Source organism: Pleurodeles waltl, chromosome 7 (genome assembly GCF_031143425.1).
Source record: "Pleurodeles waltl isolate 20211129_DDA chromosome 7, aPleWal1.hap1.20221129, whole genome shotgun sequence".
NCBI classification, from domain to species: Eukaryota; Metazoa; Chordata; class Amphibia; order Caudata; family Salamandridae; genus Pleurodeles; species Pleurodeles waltl.
In genome coordinates this window covers 1,523,998,090-1,524,013,611 of record NC_090446.1, presented here as the reverse complement: position 1 = coordinate 1,524,013,611, position 15,522 = coordinate 1,523,998,090, and the positions used below count along the sequence as shown (strand labels likewise).

The following is a 15,522-nucleotide window of genomic DNA, read 5'->3' as shown; positions in this document are numbered from 1 at the left end:
CGCTAAATTTAGCTGCCAGCGCCAACTCTGGCATCTTTGTGCCATCGTGCAAGGATGTCTGCGTTGAGGGGTGTGATTGTTTATGTGCGGGAAGGTGCCCCTTCCTGCACGTAAACAATCACTAATGGCGCTTTGGCACTTCTGTGTGTGCTGTAGAATGCGGCACAAATAGAAAAAGATAAAAACGAGGAGGAATAAAACTATGCCTCCTCGTTGCGCCCTGCTAACCCCAACCCTAGCGGGGCATTAGATTCTGGCGCTGCCTCAGGTTTATGAAAACTCGTAAATCTGAGGCAGCGTCAAAATTGCAATGGGTGTCGCTGTGGCACGCCAACAGCAACACCCGCTCATTGCATGCCCATTCTACTGCTGCGTGTGAAGGGGCCGTATTTACAAGGTGTTGGTAAGCCACAAATAGTGGGTCAAGGCCACCTTGTAAATACGGCGCAAGTCATTGCGTCACCGGAGCGGCACGAAAAGTGGCGCTCCAGTGACGATAGTGGCTCTTAAATATGCGCCTTAGCTCGGCTGGCAATAAAAAGCACTGTTTGAAGTACTATGCAGCGCTCTACAGAAGGGTATAGAAACAAGGCGCTATTACGGAGTGTGAGCCGGGAGGACGGGGGGATGGGACAAGTTAATGAATTGTAATGTTATTTTCTTTTTTAAAATCAATACTTTTTTAAAGCAAAAAAATGAAGTTTGAGCCGTCCTGTCTGTTGTGGGCACAGTGGAGCACGGGAAGGGGTGGGGTGGAGGGGGACCCGAGGCAGATGGCACTAGGACCCCACCCTCTCTTTCCGCGCAGAGGCCCCAGATAGACCCAGGTGGCCTGGGCGCAGCGAGGCGCATCTCCAGTGTATTCAAAGCAGGCAGGCTCGTGTTTGCGCACAACGGACTCGCAGTGGTGCCGGACGGAGTGTGTGCAGGGCTCGCTGCCTCAGACCGAAGGGACCCTCCGTGGCACCGACTACGCACCCTTTCCGAACACAGTTCACCAACTGGGAGCCTGGCGCCCCCCTGCCCGCCAATGCCCACTCGCTGGCTGCTGCTGGTCCCCCTAATGGGGGCGGTGTGGAGCAGGGAGCACGCCCAAGGAACATCTGGTAAGATAGCTCAGCCTGCTAATGCGCCTGACGCAGGGGTCAGTGTCGGGACATAAGATAGCTCAGCCTGGTAATGCGCCTGACGCAGGGGTCAGTGTCTCGATATAAGATAGCTCAGCCTGGTAATGCGCCTGACGCAGGGGTCAGTGTCTCGATATAAGATAGCTCAGCCTGGTAATGCGCCTGACGCAGGGATCGGTATCGCGAAATAAGATAGCTCATCCTAGTAATGCGCCTGATGCAGGGATCGGTGTCGCGACATGAGATAGCTCAGCATGGTAATGCGCCTGAAGCAGGGATCGGTGTCTCCATATAAGATAGCTAAGCCTGGTAAAGCGCCTGACGCAGGGATCGGGGTCTCGATATAAGACAGCTCATCCTAGTAATGCGCCTGATGCAGGGATCGGTGTCGCGACATGAGATAGCTCAGCATGGTAATGCGCCTGACGCAGGGATCGGTGTCTCCATATAAGATAGCTCAGCCTGGTAATGCGCCTGACGCAGGGGTATATGTCTCGATATAAGATAGCTCAGCCTGGTAATGCACCTGACACAGGGAACGATGTCACGACATAAGATAGCTCAGCGGGTTTGTACACCTGCGGCAGAGGCTGTGAGTGGGTCAGTGCAACCCGTTTGTGCTTCCTCGGCCTTTTTTTGTTGTTTTGTGATGTTTTTTGGCAGTCTGTGTACCTGTGGTAAGGAAACATAATTTTTAAATAATTAGTTCTTTGTATGTGCATTAAAATATTTAAATTGTTTTTGTTGTTAGGTTTACATCATGTTATAATTCGGTACTTATTTTGTGAATGTAGGTGGCAAATCTGCATCAGATGAGTGTACCCCCCAATCCACAGGTTCCAATCCTAGTAAGACAGCTCAGTGACTCTTTGTTTGACGCCTCGACGGGGTAGTCAGTGCTATATGTATGTAATGTAAATTACGCGTAGCAGAGATCTGTGACCAGGTCACGTGCTTCATTCTTAGTGAGCTACTGCAGGGTGAATGATCCTGCTGCAGAAACGTGTGTGTACATAACCTGCATGACACCTGCTGCTCTACTAAAGTACCTCATTCCTGACTGAGCCTCACACACAACTGTGGCATCCACTACCTTTCCAGTACCAAGACTGAATCACAGCTCAGTCAATGCATCTTAATGTGGTCCTGCGGCACCCGGTACTTTTCCAGTACTAGGACTCACACACAGTGCTATCAATAGAGCTCAGTCCTGGCCTGTCGTACCCGCTGCTGTCATTCCAGTACTGAAACACACACAGCTCTGTCAGTGGAGCTCAGTCCTGGCCTGTGACATCCATAGCTATTCCAGTACTAGGACTCACACACAGTGCTGTCAGTTGAGTTAATTCCTGGCCTGTGGTACCCGCTGCTTCTATTCCAGTACTGAGACACACACAGCTCTGCCAGAGGAGCTCAGTCCTGTGGTGCCCGCTGCTGCTATTCCAGTACTGGGACACACACACAGCTCTTTCAGTGCAGCTCAGTCCTGGCCTGAGGTAACCTCTGCTCCTATTCCAGTACTGGGACACACACAGCTCTGCCAGTGGAGCTCTGTCCTGGCCTGAGGTACCCGCTGCTCCTATTCCAGTACTGGGGCTCACATCACATATAGCTCTGCCAGTGCGGCTCAGTCCTAGCCTGTGTCACCCACAGCAATTCCAGTACTAGGACTCACACACAGTGCTGTCAGTGGAGCTCTATCCTGGCCTGAGGTACCCGCTGCTCCTATTCCAGTACTGAAACAAACACAGGTGTGCCAGTGGAGCTCAGTCCTGGCCTGTGGTACGTGCTGTTCCTATTCCAGTACTGGGACACAGACACAGCTCTACTAGTGTAGCTCAGTCCTGGCCTGTGACACTCACAGGTATTTGAGTACTAGGACTCACACACGGTGCGGTCAGTGTAGCTCAGTCCTGGCCTGTGGTACCCGCTGCTCCTTTTCCAGTAGAGACATACACAGCTGTGCCAGTGGAGCTCAGTCCTGGCCTGTGGTACCCGCTGCTCCTATTCCAGTACTAGGACTCACACACGGTGCTGTCAGTGGAGCTCAGTCCTGGCCTGTTGTACCTGCTGCTCCTATTCCAGTAATGGGGCCCACATACAACTCTTTCAGTGTAGCTCAGTCCTGGCCTGTTGTACCCGCTGCTCCTATTCCAGTACTGGGACACACACAGCTGTGCCAGTGTAGCTCAGACCTGGCCTGTGGTACCCGCTGCTCCTTTTCCAGTAGAGACATACACAGCCGTGCCAGTGTAGCTCAGTCCTGGCCTGTGGTACCCACTGCTCCTATTCCAGTACTAGGAGTCACACAGTGCTGTCAGTGGAGCTTAGTCCTGGCTTGTGGTACCAGTTTCTGCTATTCCAGTACTGGGACCCATATGCAGCTCTTTCCGTGTAGCTCAGTCCTGGCTTGAGGTACCCTCTGCTACTATTCCAGTACTGGGACACAGACACAGCTCTGCCAGTGTAGCTCAGTCCTGGCTTGTCGTGCCCGCTGCTGTCATTCCAGTACTGAAAAACACACAGCTCCGCCCGTGTAGCTCAGTCCTGGCCGGTCGTGCCCGCTGCTGTCATTCCAGTACTGAAACACACACAGCTCTGTCAGTGGAGCTCAGTCCTGGCCTGTGACATCCATAGCTATTCCAGTACTAGGACTCACACACAGTGCTGTCAGTTGAGTTAATTCCTGGCCTGTGGTACCCGCTGCTTCTATTCCAGTACTGAGACACACACAGCTCTGCCAGAGGAGCTCAGTCCTGGCCTGTGGTGCCCGCTGCTGCTATTCCAGTACTGGGACACACACACAGCTCTTTTAGTGCAGCTCAGTCCTGGCCTGAGGTAACCTCTGCTCCTATTCCATTACTGGGACACACACAGCCCTGCCAGTGGAGCTCTCTCCTGGCCTGAGGTACCCGCTGCTCCTATTCCAGTACTGAAACAAACACAGGTGTGCCAGTGGAGCTCAGTCCTGGCCTGTGGTACGTGCTGTTCCTATTCCAGTACTGGGACACAGACACACTCTACTAGTGTAGCTCAGTCCTGGCCTGTGACACTCACAGGTATTTGAGTACTAGGACTCACACACGGTGCTGTCAGTGGAGCTTAGTCCTGGCCTGTTGTACCCGCTGCTCCTATTCCAGTACTGGGGCCCACATACAACTCTTTCAGTGTAGCGCAGTCCTGGTCTATGGTACACGCTGATCCTATTCCAGTACTGGGACACACACAGCTGTGCCAGTGTAGCTCAGTCCTGGCCTGTGGTACCAGCTGCTCCTTTTCCAGTATAGACATACACAGCTCTACCAGTGTAGCTCAGTCCTGGCCTGTGGTACCCGCTGCTCCTATTCCAGTACTAGGAGTCACACACAGTGCTGTCAGTGGAGCTTAGTCCTGGCTTGTGGTACCCGTTTCTGCTATTCCAGTACTGGGACCCATATACAGCTCTTTCAGTGTAGCTCAGTCGTGGCCTGAGGTACCCTCTACCACTATTCCAGTACTGGGACACAGAGACAGCTCCGCCCGTGTAGCTCAGTCCTGGCCGGTCGTGCCCGCTGCTGTCATTCCAGTACTGAAACACACACAGCTCTGTCAGTGGAGCTCAGTCCTGGGCTGTAGTACCCGCTGCTGCCATTCCAGTACTGGGACACACAAAGTTGTGCCAGTGTAGCTCAGTCCTGGCCTGACCTACCCACTGCTCCTATTCCAGTACTAGGACTCACACACAGTGATGTCAGTAGAGCTCAGTCCTGGCCTGTCGTGCCTGCTGCTCCTATTCCAGTACTGGGACACACACAGTTGTGCCAGTGTAGCTCAGTCCTGGCCTGACGTACCCACTGCTCCTGTTCCAGTACTAGTACATGCGCAGCTCTGCCAGTGGAGCTCAGTCCTCCTGGCCTGTGGTATCCTCTGCTCACATTCCAGTACCCACCGCTCCTATTCCAGTACTGGGACACACACATCTCTGCCAGTGGAGCTCAGTCCTGGCCTGAGGTACCGTCTGCTTCTATTCCAGTAGTGGGACACACACAGCTCTGCCAGTGGAGCTCAGTCCTGGCATGAGGTACCCTCTGTTCCTATTCCAGTACTGGGACACACACAGCTCTGCTAGTGGAGCTCAGTCCTGGCATGAGGTACCCCCAGCTTCTATTCCAGTACTGGGACACACACAGCTCTGCCAGCGGAGCTCAGTCCTGGCCCGTCGTGTCTGCTGCTTCTATTCCAGTACTGGGACACACACAGCTCTGCCAGTGGAGTCCAGTCCTGGACTGAGGTACCGTCTGCTCCTATTCCAGTACTAGGACACGCGCAGCTCTGCCAGTGGAGCTCAGTCCTCCTGGCCTGTGGTATCCTCTGCTCCCATTCCAGTACCCACCGCTCCTATTCCAGTACTGGGACACACACAGCTCTGCCAGTGGAGCCCAGTCCTGGCCTATGGTACCCGCTGCTGCTATTCCAGTACTGGGACACTCACAGCTCTGCCAGTGTAGCTCAGTCCCCCTGGCCTGTGGTATCCGCTGCTCACATTCCAGTACCCACCGCTCCTATTCCAGTACTGGGACACACACAGGTCTGCCAGTGGAGCTCAGTCCTGGCCTGAGGTAACCTCTGCTCCTATTCCAGTACTGGGACACACACAGCTTTTCCAGTGCACCTCAATCCTGACCCGCAGCACCCATGCTTTTCCAGTACTGGTACTCGCACACGCACACACAGCCCTCTTTAGAACAGTGCATCAATGCACGTACGGGGGGGGGGGGGGGGGGGGGTGGGTGGGAGAGGGGGTTTGTGGCAGTCTGCTGTGGCATTCAAATCAAAGCCCTCAGTGCGTGGACTATGAATGAAGAAGTGAAAGCGCTACCCCTTCCTGCCCCACCCCTGAGATGGCTCCTGAGCAAAAAACATTCATCCTTGAGCAATCGAGGAAGTACTGTGACTGTTAATGCCGTGGTCGGGCAGCGCCTGGAGGCCAGTGACTGGGTGATGCGTCCCACTATCACTGTTACTGTTTGATACTAAGCGAGAGGCAGAAAAGGACCCATCGGTCCTGAGGTAGGAGGCAAACTATTGGTCTCCGAGCCCTACGAGGGTCCAGGAGGCACCATCCGGGCCTCTGCAATGACGCGATTGTGCGGCTGCGGAGATTTACGTATAATTGTATATTTGCAGCATTCGCCTCACACTCCATCATCTGTTGCATAATCTGCAGATTTTACCCCAATAAATGTTTCTAGCTCAAAAGCCTCGAAAGGTACTAAAAAGGAGCGCCACGTGTTGCCGCGCAGTGGAAGGCCCTCCGCAAAGGTTGACTGGTCTCCTTTCTGTAGCTTTTTGCCATATTTAGGTGTTAAACTAGTACTAATGAGGTACAATCAATGCCTAGACAGTGTTAACAGGTTTAAAAATGACTAAATATTGACGTAATACTGTCACAAAATGTGCTGCATAATGCCGCATAATTTGGCTTTTCTTGCCACATAATTTGATCCTCCCTTGCCGCATTAATTCCAGCTGCCCTGGGTATGATGGATCCAAAGCATCTTAAGAGGGGTGTGACATGGAAGATGGGTCTCAGATTCCCAGGTTTGAGATGAAGGGTCATTGTCCGGGGCTCAGGAGCCATGCTGCTCAGAAGTACCAGCAGCTAAGAAGCCAAGGCACCTGAGTCCATCCAGCAGTGTCCACCCTGTGTCCGCTCCTTGCTTCTCTGCCACAGATGCGTCATGCATGACACACAAGTGTCACCTATCAAGTTCTTTTCAGTCATTTTGCAACAACCCAGACTCCCCTGCGGATCGCCTCCTCATCCAGAGGGACCCCAGTAACCAGCACACTGTGGCTCTTACCCCAGGCCACCTCCCTGAGGGCCCAAAGGGCAGTAGCCCAGACAGAGCCATGTGGCTGCTGGGACCTGTGGCCGAGCCCCCATCTCAGGGGAGCTAAGGATCAGGTGGAATAGACACAAGGAGGAGTCACTTGGAGGGTCTGACCTTCATTCGCATTTTGGTCGCCCATCCTTGTCTATATATCCTGCCAGAAAAGGGTCACTATTCAACTGTGAGCTCACAAAACAGATATGTAATTCCAATGTTTTTAAGGCAATGTTCACATTGTGGCCACATTTTCACTGCAATGAGCCTGGCACCAGGCATGATGTATGTAAGGGGGGCATTCCCCCTTTAGGGGGCCTGTAAAAATGGCACAGGTTGTTGGCTCTAATCCTGCAAAGTTCAACAATAGCGCCACAAATGATGATACTAGTGTCCCTAACCTGCACCATGGTGTGCGGTATGTTAAATACGGGGCACACATGGTGGAGTTAGGGGGGCCCAACAGGACGCAAGAAAAGTGATGCTACATGACATGAAGTGCCACTTTTCCTCAACCTGGGCCTAAGTTCTTCCCTTCATTAATGGGACCAGTGCAAATGCAGCAACAGAATCTTCTGTGCACAATTAGTGGACTGAGTTGAAACATCGCAGTGCGCCTACTAGAAGAAGACATGCACTAGGACCAAAAAAGACAAAGTGATATGCTATAGTTTAGTGTATTGCTCCTGCTTTTACAAACAGAACTACATTTTGAAGATCCAACATTCCCAATAGAAATTAAAATTTAATTTTTTGCATTTTTTTCTGTTTGTGAATTAGACATTATTTCATGATCTGTGGAATTGTTTGATGTATACTTGTTTCTGTACTGTTTGCATTGTTTTGAAATTCAAATTGTAGAAGTGACTTAGATCGGGCTCCCTGGCTTCCAGTGATTATTCTGTGAGGGTTCACAGATGCGAGAAGATTAAGAACCGAGGGGCAGATTTAACAAAAATGGCCCTGCTTCCAGAGCAACACCACTTCTCTGCCGGCCCTTAGCACCTCACTACCGCCACCATGTGTGCGCGGAATTTAAAATACAGCGCACCGTGGCCCAGGGTAGGGGGCGACAGCGTCAGAACTTTTGAAGCTATTGATGTACTGTTCAGAGTTAGAGCCAAAATGTTGGCGCTAACAGTGAACAGTACATAGGGCCTATTGTAACCAGTGATGTGTCCCCTTTTAATGCCTGCTTTGAGCAGGCGTTAAAAATGGCAAAAACAATTACTCAAAGAAATCTTTTAGATTTCTGTGCGCCAATTTTTCATCTCCATTTATGGGGGAATGCCCCCCTTGCATACATTATGCCTGTGCTTGCCACGAGCGCATCTTCGTCCACCTCAGATCCTTACACTGGCTGCCCATCAACAAAAGGATCGTCTTAAAAATCCTAATCCGCGCTCACAAATCCCTCCACGATACCGGACCGGCCTACCTCAACGAACGAAACAACTTCCATATCCCGACCCGCCAGCTCCGCTCCGCTCATGTCGCCCTTCCAGCCGTCCCCTGCATCCAACGCACCACCTCTGGCGGAAGATCCTTCTCCAACCTCGTCGCCAGAACCTGGAACTCCCTCCCCACCAACCTACGCAAGACCCAGGACCTCCTAACTTTAAGAAAGCGCCTCAAAACATGGATCTTCGAGCAGTAACACCCCCCGCAACCGCCAGCACCTTGAGACCCTACTGGGTGAGTAGCGCTCTTAAGAAATTATGATTGATTGATTGATTGACAAAGTGGCGCAAATCTGGCACAGCGATTTTGGCCGTGCCCCCATTAGGGTGTTGAAAAAATGGCGCAAAGAAATCTAAAAGATTTCTTTGGGGCATTTTTAACACCTGCACAGAGAATGCGTTTAAAGGAGGCACACCATTATTTATAATGGGCATCAAGATGCTTTGCAGTATTAGCGTCAAACTTTTTGATGTTAATCCTGCAAAGTGCCAAACTAGCGTCACAAATGTTGACGCTTGTTCCCTAACTACCGCCATGCTGCACCATATCTTAAATACGGCACACACATGGTGGTGCTAGGGGGGCACTACGGGGTGAAAGAAAAGTGGTGCTCAATTGGATGCAGCAGTACTTTTTTAAAATCTGCCCCTAAAGGGCATATTTACAAGAAAGTGGCACATTGGTCCCGATGCAACACTTCTCTTGCGTCGCCCCTGCCCCACCTAACGATACCATGGTTGCACTGCATTTACAATACGGCACACCATGGCGGTCGTTAGAACAAAAGCGTCAACATTTGTAACGTGATTGTGGCACTTTCCTGCACTAGCTTCAAAAATGTTGGTGCTAGTGCAGCAAAGCACAGGGAGGTCCATTGATTAAAATGGATGCTTCAATTTAACGCCTGCTCTGAGCAGTCGTTAAAAATTATGGAAAAAATGGCGCAGTGAAATGTAAATTTTACTGTGCCATTTTTCGGGCCTCCTGCGTCGGAACGCCCCCCCGCCTTGCATACATTATGCCTGGCGCAGGCATAATGTGGCACAAGGAGTTGCAAAGTGGTGCAATGGGAGCATTGTGCCAATTTGTAAATACGGCGCAGGGAAATCCCACCTTAGTGTCGCCTTAGCATTAAAAAATAAAAGTACTCTAGGGCAGCGCAAGATGATGCTAGGTCCCTCTTATTCAGTGCCACCGTCTTCATCAAGACCCTCATCAGACTCCCTTGTGGGCCAGAGGTCTTCTTGAACTACAACACATTTCACACTGCGGTGTTTGACTTTATTTCCTTGGGCAGGCCGACCAGGGCGAATATTTTCTCCAAAACGTGCTTCACTTTTGAAAATGCAGTTGTCTGTGTCAGTTCTACTGCAGGCTATTTAGTGTGGGAGTTTATGAGCAATGCCGTGAGATGTCCATTGGGGAAACTCCCAAAATCCATGCTTACGTTCGATCAGGGTTTTAGGCTGGGCTTTTCTGTTATCTCTGGGGCTGGGGTGAGTCTCCAATGGTGATGACGCATGAATGGCAGCTTCACACCCTTTCCCCCACTTGAGTGTCCATCCCTGGGAACTACACCGTGTAGTGTATTCTTGCCTTTGTATTGACTATGCCTCGGCGACCCTGGTGTGCCAGATCGATCCCTCTTGCCCACAAACTTTGCATCACTATTTGTGGACTCCACAGCAGCAGTTCTTCCTCACTTTGACTCTGCTCATTCCGCACTTGCCATATCTGGTTCCTTGTCATTTGCTCTGCGTGCGCCAGCAACCGAGATCCGTCTAGAAAATGTTTCCACAGTCTCTGGGTTAGGGCCTCCTTTGCTTGAAAGATGCTCTTGTCTCCCTCTGTCGCTTCTTGAACTTCTTGTGTAGTGAGGGATTTGGGGTATGCTCCTTGCACAATCATTCACACAAAAGCCTATGCTCCTTCATTGTCCTCCATCTGCTGTTTTCCTTCAGGAGAGGGAGGGTGTCTTGACATGCAGTCTAATGGGTTGTGTTGTTGGCCCCTGGATGGTAGATAACTTAAAAGGAATATGGCTGTAGCTGCACGGCCCGCCTCTCAATCCTCGGTGGGGGGCAGTTGGGCTGACCCTGTGAAAAGCGGGACCAGTGGTGTGGGATCTGTGACCACCAGGAACTGCTGACCACAATGGTACAGATGGAAGTGGTGGCATGCCCACTGGATGGCCCGCGCCTCACACTCGATCTGAGCATACCTGGTCTCGGTGTCAGAGATGCCGGGGTGGAGTATGTGATGAGGACCCACAAATCTGTCTGCCTTCTCTTGCAGGAGCACCGCTCCTATCTCAACCGGGATGCAATCAACCACTAGCCTCGTTCTTCTCTGCTGGTTGATATACGCCATGGTGGCATTGTCAAGGAGGGCTCCCTTTTACCTTGAGGAATACTTTCTCAGCCTCCGGTCCCCACTCCCACTGAGCACTTGTGTTTGTCAATGTCCTTAGCGGCTCCAACAGGATAGCCAGATTCAGAATAAATCTCCCACAATGTGTCACCATACCTGGGAAGCTCCTTACTTCTGTTCGATTCTGGGGTATGGATGTGTTCCTGATGGCATCTGCTTTTGTTGGGTCCACCCTTAAACCATCTTATGAGAATATGTATCCAAAGAACTCTCTGCCTCCCGAAAGCACTTCCCGTTTTTTGTGCCCTTTTCTCTTCCTAGGGCTAAAAAAGCACCAAGATACCCCTCCTGGGGTGATTTGTGTACTATAACAAATGAAAATAACATAACATGATTGTACGACGAAACAACAACTTCAAAAACAACTACTGCCTTAACAACGAGGTCGGGACACCGACCTCGTTGCTACTACTAATGATTTTACCACGAATGCCTTAACAACGATATTTCGTTGTAAAGGCATTCCTGATAAAATCATTAGCAATAGGCACCATTCACCCTACATCCCTCACCCCACCCCCACAACCCCACCCCAAAACCTAAAACCCCCTGACCCCCCACCCACTCCCCGAAACCCAAAACGCCCCACCCCCCAACCCCACCCCAAAACCTAAAACCCCCTGACCCCCCACCCACTCCCCAAAACCAAAAACACCCCACCCCCCCAACCCCACCCTAAAACCTAAAAACCCCTGACCCCCACCCACTCCCCAAAACCAAAAACACCCCACCCCCCCAACCCCACCCTAAAACCTAAAAACCCCTGACCCTCACCCACTCCCCAAAACCAAAAACGCCCCACCCCCCCAACCCCACCCCAAAACCTAAAACCCCCTGACCCCCCACCCACTCCCCAAAACCAAAAACGCCCCACCCCCCCAACCCCACCCCAAAACCTAAAACCCCCTGACCCTCCATCCCCTCCCCAAAACCTAAACCCACCACTTACCTTCGCCAACTCCCTTCTTTGTACCTTAACCACGCATGTTCGTTGTTCAGAACATACGTAGTTAAGGCACAAAACACCGGAGTTGTGGTTAAAAAAAAGCGTTGTTGCGCTTTCGTTAACCACGACTTTCGGAAAAAAAAAGTCGTAAAAAAGGATGTTCCCCACATAACATATGCATATGCATATGGAGTCGTGATGAAGAAGAGCATTTTTGTCAATGCAGGGTCAGGCTGCAATTCACCAGCCATTGCCTGGTGGCTCTCAGCGTCATGTGGTGTTCCTCGAGGTTCTCTGAAAAAAATCAACATGTCGTCACCTATGTTGATTACCCCATTCAGCCCGAACAGGGTCTCCTTGATGGTGTTTTGGAACAGCTCTGCAGCAGACAAGATTCTGAAATGTAACCTTTGATATCACCTGAGGCCCACATGCGTGGAAAATTTGGTGATGTATCGGCTGGGCAATTTAAGCTCTAGCTGATTGTACCCAGTGTTTGACTAGTTTCGAAAACCCATTTGGGCCATTCAAGTCCGCCCCAATGTCATCCTTGGTTGGCGTGATGTGCTGCTCCCTCTCAATGGACTGGTTTGGGAGCTTCATGTCAATGCACAGCCTGATCGCCCCTTGCTGATTTGGCTTGGGTGCAAGAACTAGTGGGGACATCCACAATGTGGGGCTGGCCACCTTCTCTATGACTCCTTTCTAGTCTAGGTCCTGTAATTCCTGTTTCACTTGCGGCCGCAAGTGAAAGGGGATTCTCTAATACAGCAGTGTAGTTGTCAATGTGTAGTCGGATCTACTTCCCTTTCAGTTGTTCGAGTCTGGTGAAGAATAGTAAGAACTCGGCCAGCATTGTATCAGCATGTGACTCGTGCACCTATTTAGCACTAATTCTTGGTCTTCTGCCATGTGGCACCACTGCAGCATGCCCCTGCTGCCCTTGGTGATGTGGAACTTCATCCAGACAGCCTTTGGTTACGACATCGACTTCTGTCAGTCCTTTGAGGGGCATTGGCTCGGTGCCCCTGCACGAATATATTTGTGCTTTCCTGGGTGATAATGCCGGCCACAGCATGATTCGATTGAACTGCACCAAGTCCATGACATTGACTGGTGTCAATCACCACAGTGATTGTAGTGCCTTCAATCTCAACTGTGCACATGGGACGCGTTCTCTTCCTGTTGCCTTCCCTCCTAACAAATAATATTACAAAAACACCGTCTTCATCATCTTCCTGACGGGTGCCTGCTTTTCCGCTGCTCAGCACATCTTTGGCTGCCTGCTTGTCAAGGGATAGCTGCAGTAGGGCCGTTGCCATCTTCGTTGGATACCCTGCAATGTGCACTTGCTTCCCACTCCTGCACACTTTTGCAAAGTGGTTTGCTTTCCCACATTTTGAGCAGGTTCACCCTCTGGCTGGGAAGATGTTCGGGGTCTTGTGTTTTAGCCTGCCATAGCTGCATCCCCCAGCTGATTGTCTCGGGACACCCCCTGGACGTTTTGGGATTGTGTCAACACATTCTTCTTTTATGTTTGTGTTCTTTTTGGGCCCACTCCTGAGTGCAGCTTTGTTTCCATATCTTCAGCTCTGTTGTTCGACAGCTTGTGGGACTGGTTAAGACTAGAATGTTGTCCAAAGAGAAGTGTGGCTTCCACATGATGAGACATTCGAGTACTGTTGATTTGCTTCCTTTGATCATCTAGGCACTGATCTCCTATGGATGATTGATATTGTTGTTGTTGTGCTATTTGGGAGCACAGCACTCACAGGCTGGGACATGGAGCATGGCGACGGTGAACACCATCACTGATTGGGGTGGGAGCCTGGGCTGGGCCGGGCCGGGCCAAAGAGGGAATCTCACCAGCAGGTAGAGCTCGATCGCTTCCATGGGTGGATTGCTGGGGAGCGCTTCAATTTTCTTCACTTCTCGGCCAGGTAGCCCGCTCCGACGGTCACCGTCCAGTGTGACTGCAAGTTGCAGTGGGGTGGCCAGCACACTGCATGCATGGAGCAGTCGCCAGCCTCTTCACCAGTGTGATGTCCTAGCCTGAGGGGGGTGTAGAAAAGTACCCTCTTTTTGGCATGGTTACCCCCACTTTTTGCCTCCAGGCAGTGTGTTTTTGACTGTGTTCACTGGGCTCCTACTAACCAGGACCCCATTGACTGTACTCTCTCCCTCTAAATTTAGTTGTCCCTGACTAGTACACCCCACAATTGACATACTGGTGCCCCCATGTAAGTCCCTAGTATATGGTACCTAGGTACCCAGGGCATGGGGCACTAGGGGTTCCCCATGGGCTGCATCATGTATTATGCTACTCATGGGAGCACACGCAAAATGTGTCTGCAGGCCTGCTAGTGCAGCCTCCGTGAAAAGATGCATGCACGCTTTCACTACAGGTCACTGCACCAGGTCACTGTAAGTCACCCTATGGCAGTCCCTCCTAGCCCAGAGGGCAGGGTGCAAGTACCTATGTGTGAGGGCACCCCTGCATGAGCAGAGGTGCGCCTACGAACTCCAGCTCCATTTTCCTGGACTTTGTAAGTGTGGGGAAGCCATTCTAGCCGTGTACTGGACATAGGTCACTACCTATGTCCAGCTGCATAATAGTAAATCCGCACCTGGGCATGTTTGGTATCAAACATGTCAGAATCATAGCCCAATACTGTTTCCAGTATTGGTTGTATGATTCCATGCACTCTGGGGGGCTCCTTAGATGATCCCCAGCTTTGCTCCTACCAATTTTGCAGGGTTTTCCTGGGCAGCCGTGCTGCTGCCATCCTACAGCCACGTTTCTGCCCTCCTGTTGCTTGACCAGCTCAAGCATAGGAAGGCAGAACAAATGATTTCTTTTCGGAGTGGTAGGCAACACCCTCTCTCTTTGGAAACAGGTTTTACATGGCTCAGGAGGGGTAGCATCCCCAAGCCACTGGTATGCTTTGAAGGGCACATTTGCTGCCCTCATTGCATAAACCAGTTTGCACCAGTCTTGCAACCCCCAGTCCCTGCTCTGTCGAAACTGGACAATGGAAGGGGGAGTGACCTGCTCTTCCAGGTGACCACTTGATTCTGCCATCTTGGAGCAAAGGTGGGCAGAGGCCCCGGGGAGAATCTGAGTGGCCGGGACAGGTAGTTGACATCACAGCCCCCTCCTGATAGGTGGTCACCCTGCTAGGTGACCAATCCCCCTTCCTAGGCTTTTTAGGGACTCCCTCCAGGGTGGGTCCTCAGATTCGACGTGCAAGATTCTAGCAGAAATCCTCTGCATCGTTTACTTCATCTTCTGGCCACCAGGACTGCAACTGGACCCTCCAGGAACCGACAATCTGCAACTCCAGCGACGACTCCGTTCTGCAACATTGTTGCTCTAGCTCTTTCCAGCAACTGCAACATTTCCCTGGCTGTGCATCCTCTGAGGGCGACAAGTCTTCAGCCTGCACAAGAAGCAAGAAGGAATCTCCCTTGAAGTGAAGGAGTCACTCCCCTGCATCCGCAGGCACCAACTGCAATGACAAATGGCTGCATGGATCTTCTCTCCTGCCAAACTGCGTGGATTCTGCATCATAGGTGGTAGTCTGGAGTGGTCCCCTTGGTCCTCTCTACCAGCTGTCCAATGTAGGAGATGGTAAGCCCTTGCCTCTCCTTGCAGAACAGTACCCCTGTGCACCGCAACTCTTGCAGCTAC

The 15,522-nt window shown here is 51.4% G+C and overlaps 1 protein-coding gene across 1 annotated transcript in view; it reads left to right on the top strand.

Annotated features, from left to right (window-relative positions):
- Window positions 1–894: 894 nt before the first annotated feature.
- Window positions 895–15,522, top strand: part of CD79A (CD79a molecule) — a 60,143-nt gene continuing 45,515 nt past the window's right edge. The window contains exon 1 of the mRNA XM_069201361.1: window positions 895–1,106. Coding sequence (XP_069057462.1) covers window positions 1,031–1,106 — 76 coding nt within the window. The 5' untranslated portion in view covers window positions 895–1,030. The remainder of the gene's footprint in view (window positions 1,107–15,522) is intronic.